Raw genomic sequence first — 8,282 nt, forward strand, 5'->3', positions numbered from 1 at the left:
CCTTTCTCCTGTCCAGGAGCAGTTTTCAGAGGTGTTGGATGCCATGTTTGAGCAGCGGGTTCAGCCCCAGGACCATGTTATTGACCAGGGAGACGATGGAGACAACTTCTACGTCATAGAGAGGTCTGTCTGTCTGTCTCTGACTGACTGTCTGTCTGTCTGTCTTGACAACCTTAACCTCGCAGTGTGTGGGAGGAGGGGGGGGGGGGGGGGCTAAAATAGTTAATAATTGTATACTCTCATTGTGTGATTCGGCATCTGCCTTTTCATATACAGTATTATGCATTTGTGTGTGTAAAATGTAGGTACATTTTCATTGCCAGACTTAACTTACTGTAATTGTTCCCATGTCCTTTCAGTGAGCGACAAGTTGATTAAATGTATAGCAGGGTAGGAAACGATCTTGTAACCCATCGGCTTAATATTAATTTGATTTGTCATTTATATACAGCATATTTTCGCTAATGATAAGCCAATGGGCAATTTCCCCAAATTCGTCTTTGTTACAACTTGAGATACGAGTTGTAGTAGAAGGAATATGAAGGTTTACAGAAAACTGCGAAAGACTACGTGAGAGAATGTTCTATTAAGTAAATAAAGTACGTAAATATTGGTGTTGCATCAACACGGGGAAGAGGAAGTAACCCATTCCCCTCAGAGGCTAGCCTGTGACTGATCGGTTCTGAGACTCATCCACCTAAAAAACTATTTTTACCAGCCTTAGTTATCTTAACATACCGGTCAAAATCCTTCTCAAACTGATTGTTGGTTATCATCCAATTGCTAATTTCTTTCTGTTGCCTATTTGTACCCCCACATATACCCAGCTACAGTACCAAAGCAGTCCTGTCCTTGTCACTTTTCATCTGCACACAGCCAGAACAACACAGTTTGTTGGCTACACATGCACTAGGCACACACTGACCTTTAACGAGAGCATGCCTGCCTGATTCTATACCATACCAGGGTATCTACTCAACTGTGGAAACTCTGCTTATGACATGAGCAGGATTCATTTGGTGATGCACAATTGCATTGTGACTAATTCTATAAGATTACATCTTCACACAATTATCTTAAAAGTGAGTGTGTTCGTACGTCCATGTATGCCTTTTCTCAAGACTTTTAAAGCTGCCTTTAATTCTTACATTTTAGGTGGATAGAAATATTGCATTAGGGCAACAAGGGTTATCGATACGGACCTTTAGGAAAATGCTGTTAAGTTGGAATAGGATGTTACAAAGAACCTGGACCCTGCGAAGGGGATTAGTGAGGAACTTGTTGAAAGAGGAAATTCTGCTAATCGCGTACATATACATGTCGCGCTAGCAAGCACCCACACACAGAGTCAGTCTCTCTGCTGACAAGTCCTGTCCTTAGGCTACAGATAAACTGTGATTGGCCAGTTATTTAACAAGTCCAGAGGCCGACGCCCACCACTGATGACCTTTAATCTTGTCAGGGGGCTGGTGGGAAATAAATCACACTCCACTTCTTCTGGCTGGAGGTCTCTTCCTCAATGTAATGTGCTGTGTCTTATTCTGCTCTCCTTCTCTCTCCCTCCCTCCCTACTTTGCTGTTTTTCTGATGTTGTCCTTTTATTGGGCCCTCCCTCCTATTTGTCCTTTCTGTATTTTCTTCCCCTCTATTCCTTTAATGTTATCATATCATCTCTTCTTTTTTTCCCTCTCTCCATATACCCACCCCTCTCCCTCCATCTCTTTCTTTCTCTTTCTTTCTCTCTCTCTCTCTCTCTCTCTCTCTCTCTCTCTCTCTCTCTCTGTGCAGGGGAGTGTTTGACATATTGGTTAAAGGAGTATGCGTGGGACAGTATGACAACAAAGGCAGTTTTGGTGAGCTGGCGCTCATGTACAACACACCACGTGCTGCAACCATCATCGCCACCCAGGAGGGGTCGCTATGGGCACTGGTGAGTCTAAAACCCTTGTCTTTCTCTTCATGTCTTCTTCACTTACTATTTTCTATCTCTGACTCTCGCTCTCACTCTCTTACACAGAGGCATGAGCCATCCTGGACAGTTTTTTACTACATTTTTTACTCAACTAATGCAAACTCGTTCATGCACAAGCACTCACACACACAAGAAGTACAAGTCAAATGTGTTCTATTTTCTTCTTTGCCATTTGTTATTTTTAATTGTATTATTCAGTGATCTTTGTACAATTACCATTTTTAGTGGCAGAAACCCAATTTTTATAAACTGGTGGTATTGGTTATTCATTTTAAGAATGGACTATTTTCTCTCTATGAATGAAGTTACTCTTTTAACCACACTTGTTTTGTAATGTTGCCACCCTGTGGTCATAGTGAGGAAGTGCAGCATCAATAGTACAAAATACATTTTAGGCATTTTTCATGCCTTTCTTTTGCAAAGACCAATAAAGATTAAAAAAAGAGAGAAAACAATGTAAACATTTAGGCTATCAGACTTGTGTCCAGAGCGACATAAAAAACGACAGGGCCAGAGTAAGTACTGTAAACCTTGGTCAAACCAGCAACAGGCCAAGGACTTAACCACATTAACCCTGGTGTTGCCATTTTGGGCATGTCATTTTAGGTGGGGAAAAGCAATCTAAATATTTTCATATATTATTAAAAATAAATCTAAACTAATGAAAATAACAGCTCTATTATAAAGAGCTATAACAGCTCGTTGGCTATTATCGTTATTTGTCATACGATATAGGGTTTACAGGGGAGTACCACTCATTTTCAACTGAAAAGCTCCACCGGCTGCCTATCTGTCCGTCACGTCACACTTTTGCCCCTACTCTTATCTCTGGCACCTTTGGCCCTATCGATGCCAAACTTTGCACACACACTCCTTGGATGGCAAATCACAACTTCCACCCCTGACAGGCCAATTTTTGCAAAACACATTTTTGAACACTGCTCCTACAGATTTTGGCCCAGAATCATGCAAAGCGCTACACAGTATCTCTAAAGTCATGTCATCAACATGGATCTGTCCCATTTCCCATATTCCCTCCTGATTGGCTACGATTGCCTTCTAAAGTTTGTGTATGCGACGTGACGGTCGCTTATCTCCCGATTAGGGAGTCTTACTGGTTAATATACCTTAGAGTTGTTGTGTGGAAATAAGGAAAGGTCCCCCCTCCTGTGTTGCCAAGAACTGGAGGATTGATTGTGGGGTCATGTGATCAGTGACATCATGAAAGTGTTCTCTTTGGCTTGCAGAGTACACTTTCATGATGTCACTGATCACATGACCCCAGAGTATGACATAATGGCCACCATTTCAGCTGAATTCAATAAACACACAATATGCATATGCTATATACGGCTCACTGGAATATTGTTTGAACTCCGTTTTTCTTCCCAATTTAGTCGTTATGTCAATTAATTCCTCCGTTGTTTGTGCATTTGTGTGCGTGTGTCCTTGTTTCTGTTAACTCCAGGACCGCTCAACGTTCCGTAGACTCATTGTGAAGAACAACGCCAAGAAGAGGAGGATGTACGAATCCTTCATCGAGTCTGTACCACTACTCAAATCACTGGAGGTGAGGAGGAGAAAGGGAGGATGGTTTACATTTGTGGTCCCTTAGCAACAAGACTTCCTTCTTTCTTTCTTTCTTTGCATGTGTCTTTCTCTATCTCTCTTTCTCCTTTCATGTCTTCCTTTTATTTTTTCACTCTTCATATCTCCTACCTGCTTCACTCCCTAGTCCCTTGCCTGGTACCCCTTACTCTCAAAATTCATATGTGCTTTATTGGCATGACCAGGCTGGAACTTATGTATCCAAAACAGAGCAGGAAATTACATTGTGTGTGTGTGTGTGTGTGTGTGTGTGTGTGTGTGTGTGTGTGTGTGTGTGTGTGTGTGTGTGTGTGTGTGTGTGTGTGTGTGTGTGTGTGTGTAGTTATCAGAGAGGATGAAGATCGTGGATGTAATAGACATGAAGCCGTTCGCAGATGGAGAACGCATCATAATGCAGGTAAGGATCATTACTATAAAGCAGAGGTCTTCAACAGGGGGTCCCCGACCCCAAGGGGTAAAATAGCTCTATATTCTGATAGTAATCATTGCTACAGAGTGTTTGGTCAGTAACAGGAGTCTCCATCTCTCTCCAGCTTTTTATCAATCAGGATAAAGAACTCAGTCAGGATACAGACTAAACAAGTGAACAAAACAAAAAACAAAACAAACAAAATAAAACATTTTGTTTTAACCAGAAAATATCGCTTACCCTACCTTCAAGTGCTGGACTCATTGTGTGTGTCAGCTTTAAGTGTCAATGAAATGAAAAATAGCCTATATACAGTATGTATATTTTTTCTCACTTAAAAAGTATTTCCGTGGTCATAATGAGGACATACCTAATGGGACTATCAGCTGAGACTGTGATTGGTTGAGGCACAACAGCTAGGCCTCCTTTTCATACTGGAAACTTAAAAATGAACAAAAAGGCGATTCCATCATGATGTCTTTAATGCTTTTTGTAATGGCCAGTTGAACTCTATTCTAGTCATACTGTTAAGAGTTAATTTATTTTCTAGGATAATTGATGAGATCAGCTGTCTTAACCACTTAAACACTATACTGTATATTTCATTGACCGGAGTCCCTCAGGGCTCTATACTAGGCCCTTCTCCTTTGTTCTCTCTATACCAAGTTCGCATTTTGAGACAATTTACAAGCTCACAATGTGCTGCTGTGTCACGCACTGTATATCTCAGCACACAGCTAAGGGGTTTTGTTCTGCCCTACGCAAAGAAGTAGAGAGCTGATAACCCTCTTAGCTGTTATATAATCACAACATAACATGGCCTTTGATAAAATGGTTACCAAATATGGCAATATGAAAATCATAGACACATTCCAGTTAAAACTGTTTTTAATAACAATTTCTCTGGGATAATGTCATTATCTTTATTGTTTCTACCTTGCTCTGGTGCTCTCTCAACACCCATTTCATATTTATAACTTGTGGGGTGGGCGGAAAGGAAATGAATATTTGTCCAATATTAGTTTTGTGCTTGCTGGTGCTAATCTGCAGTTGGGTTAAAAGCAACTCACTCTGGACCTTTACATATTATCTTTTGTTTTCATGACTTTGTATTTATGGTTTTATCTCAGTGCAAATACATAAACTTGTTGTGGTGAGTGTGTTTGCTGTTTTTCCACAGGGAGACAAGGCTAACTGCTTCTACATCGTGGAGTCTGGAGAGGTGAAGATCATGATGAAGAGTAAAGTAAGTTCACCATCCTCATTAATCCTTTCTTCACTCAGTCCTCTCTTACACACACGCACGCATGCACGCACAAAAACATGGTGCATTTTTAAATATATAGTTCCTTTATCCAAAGTGCTTTACAATGTGCATTACATTAACCCATTCACACTCACATTCAGACATAGATGTCAGAGAAAACGATACAAGGCACCAACCTGCTCATCAGGAGCAGGTAGAGGTTCAGTGTCTTCAGCACTATCCAGGGGGGCAATCAAGAACTTTGCGAATCCCAAAACGGCCTCTCAGTCTCTCCCATCTGAGTAACTTCCACCCATCTTCAGAATTGTATAAGCTAAAATATGGAAAGTGATTTTGAAATTAACACAATCCTTGCCAGCTATTTTGAATTAATCCAACGGTTTACTGGCAGCGGTTTTAGTGTTTTTACCGTGTTTTCCAACGGCGACCACACTTGGGCGTGTGTGCTCCGTTGCCGAGCACACTGTGGCTGTAGTCTGTGTGAGCGAGTGGAATGTTTCCATCCTGTTGTTGTAGTGCCGCCTAGGCACCACTACACAGTGTGTGGATGGGAGCATGTGGTGCTGTGGAAAGCTAGAACCAGAGGAAAGCTTGTTTTTTTTCTGCAGAAGAAGAATTGAACCCTATGGGGAAGTGAATTTCACTTCCGGTTTATCTCGGCATGCATTCGTCCCCTAGCAACCGAGGATCGCTCGGACAGTACAGAACAGCAATATATTTATAAGATTCATTAATAAAGACCAATGGACAGAGATCTCTGTCTATGGCACAAATGTGCTTACTTTTGAAAAGAAGGACATCTCCGTCTTTGGGAAGAAATTAGTTAAAATAGTTGTTTTAGGATCTAATCTTTGCTGTTGATAAAATAAATGTACAGTAAGGTAAACAAGATGTGTTTCAGCGGTAAAGTCCCCAAGGTGGATCCATGTCTACAAGGGAAAAAAATAAATTTGATATTTGGCTAGGCCAGGCCAAAGGCTAAACTACTTACAACACCCAGATAAAAACACACAATTTTCTCCAGACTGTTGACCGTTTTCCACAAACATCTTCTTCTATCGTCATGTCTCATCCTCCTTTCTCCCCTGTGTCTTCAGACAAAGGCAGACCATGCAGACAATGCGGAGGTGGAGATAACCCGTTGCAGTAGGGGTCAGTACTTTGGTGAGCTGGCCCTGGTCACCAACAAGCCCAGGGCGGCGTCAGTCTATGCTGTGGGAAACATCAAATGTTTGGGTAAGGACACGCATGCTCTCTCTCACACATGCACGCACGTACGTGTACATGTCAAGATTAATTGTGCTGTGGTTTGTGGGATGTACAGGTATAGATCTGTCTGTATTTACAACTCTAGTTATCATCTACTGTATATCAGTGGTGCTCAAACACCACCCAAGAACCCCACTTTGTGAACCACTGATCCAGATACCTTTCCCCTATAATGTTAACTTCTCTCTCTCTCTCTCTCTCTCTCTCTCTCTCTCTCTCTCTCTCTCTCTCTCTCTCTCTCTCTCTCTAGTCATAGACGTGCAAGCGTTTGAGCGTCTGCTGGGCTCCTGTAAGGAGATTATGAAGAGGAACATCGCTCACTATGAGGAGCAGCTGGTGGCACTGTTTGGCTCCAGCATGGACCTGAGAGACTGAGCCACCCACACAACACTCCGTGCCTTCTAAACAAACATCCACACACACACACACACACACACACACACACACACACACACACACACACACACACACACACACACACACACACACACACACACACAAACACACTCTCTCAAGGGCATACAGGCAAATGTACGTTTCTTAAAGCCAATCATACACACTGATCCTGTATCTGTTTAATAAGCTTTACACAGACCAAGTTAATGCATAGACACATACAGTACATACAGATAAGCGTGCACATACAGATGATGACGTGCAGTGATGATAAGCTTACATGGATGTTTTTAATTTACATTACCATAGAGACACAATCTTATTCATTTACATTACATTGACCCTTGCACGCGCACGCACACACACACACACACACACACACACACACACACACACACACACACACACACACACACACGTATTTATTAGTTGACTCACTCTGACACACATACTAGTAACACATGCTTTGGTAATTGGTATGGTCACTTTAGTCAAACTCACGCACATGAACTAATATACAAACATGCACACACACACACTCACACCCACACAGAGCTGTAGACAACATAGATCAAATTGTCATTGTTTGAGCCAGCTTCAGCTCTTCAGAAACCATTGTGTTCCTGCTGCAATGACTAACATACACACATACACATCAAAAACACACAAACATGCAATACCACGTGCAGGCTTTGCTGTCACACAAGCAGATAACACACAACAAGCCTCAGCCAAGGACGGAACAATACAAACACACACACTCCTACAGTACATATACACACTCTCAAACACAAACAGGCACCCGCAGTTGCAAAAAGAGACACCTGGTGGGGAAAAACAAGGACAAGGAAAAAACTCAAAAAGAAAAAAAAAAGAAACAAGAAAAGTTTAACGGGGGAGAGAGAGGTTTTAGAAAACATTTTATGAGATAAACAAGAAAAAAAAGCTTTGATAAAATATTATTTAAATAAATAATTAAAAAAATGTGTTTTTCCCTCTTTGGGAGGTTGGAGGTGCGGACGTTTGTGAGCGCACTCCGTTTCTTCTACTGTCGTTGATTGAGTTGAGTTGCGTTCGTGCTGGTGAATATTGCAGTACCACAGAAGAAGTTTAAAAACCAATAAGAAGCCCATGTTTCTGGGCCATTGTTATTCTGTCACAGACACAACATGCATTGTCTACATCATTGTATTAATTATTATTAATGTATTATTACCAACATTATTATATATTCATTTATAGCTTTTTTCTGAGTTTACTTTGACCGATTCTGATTAAATAAAATATTTAAAAAGAAATCACCATCCATCTCAGACAAAATGTAAAACAGAATAAAAAAAATAATCAATCAATTATTAAAT

General features: G+C 41.1%; 1 protein-coding gene across 2 annotated transcripts in view; it reads left to right on the forward strand.

The window, feature by feature from the left end:
* prkar2aa (protein kinase, cAMP-dependent, regulatory, type II, alpha A) overlaps positions 1–8,282 on the forward strand; it is a 67,141-nt gene extending 58,859 nt beyond the window's left edge. For both annotated transcript variants that reach the window (XM_080733338.1, XM_080733339.1), the window contains exons 5-11: positions 17–123; positions 1,789–1,930; positions 3,441–3,542; positions 3,903–3,977; positions 5,170–5,235; positions 6,354–6,492; positions 6,776–8,282. In XM_080733338.1, coding sequence (XP_080589464.1) covers positions 17–123; positions 1,789–1,930; positions 3,441–3,542; positions 3,903–3,977; positions 5,170–5,235; positions 6,354–6,492; positions 6,776–6,900 — 756 coding nt within the window. In that variant the 3' untranslated portion in view covers positions 6,901–8,282. The remainder of the gene's footprint in view (positions 1–16; positions 124–1,788; positions 1,931–3,440; positions 3,543–3,902; positions 3,978–5,169; positions 5,236–6,353; positions 6,493–6,775) is intronic.

This window comes from Nannobrachium achirus, assembly GCF_963921795.1.
Source record: "Nannobrachium achirus genome assembly, chromosome: 9".
In the NCBI taxonomy this organism is placed as follows: Eukaryota; Metazoa; Chordata; class Actinopteri; order Myctophiformes; family Myctophidae; genus Nannobrachium; species Nannobrachium achirus.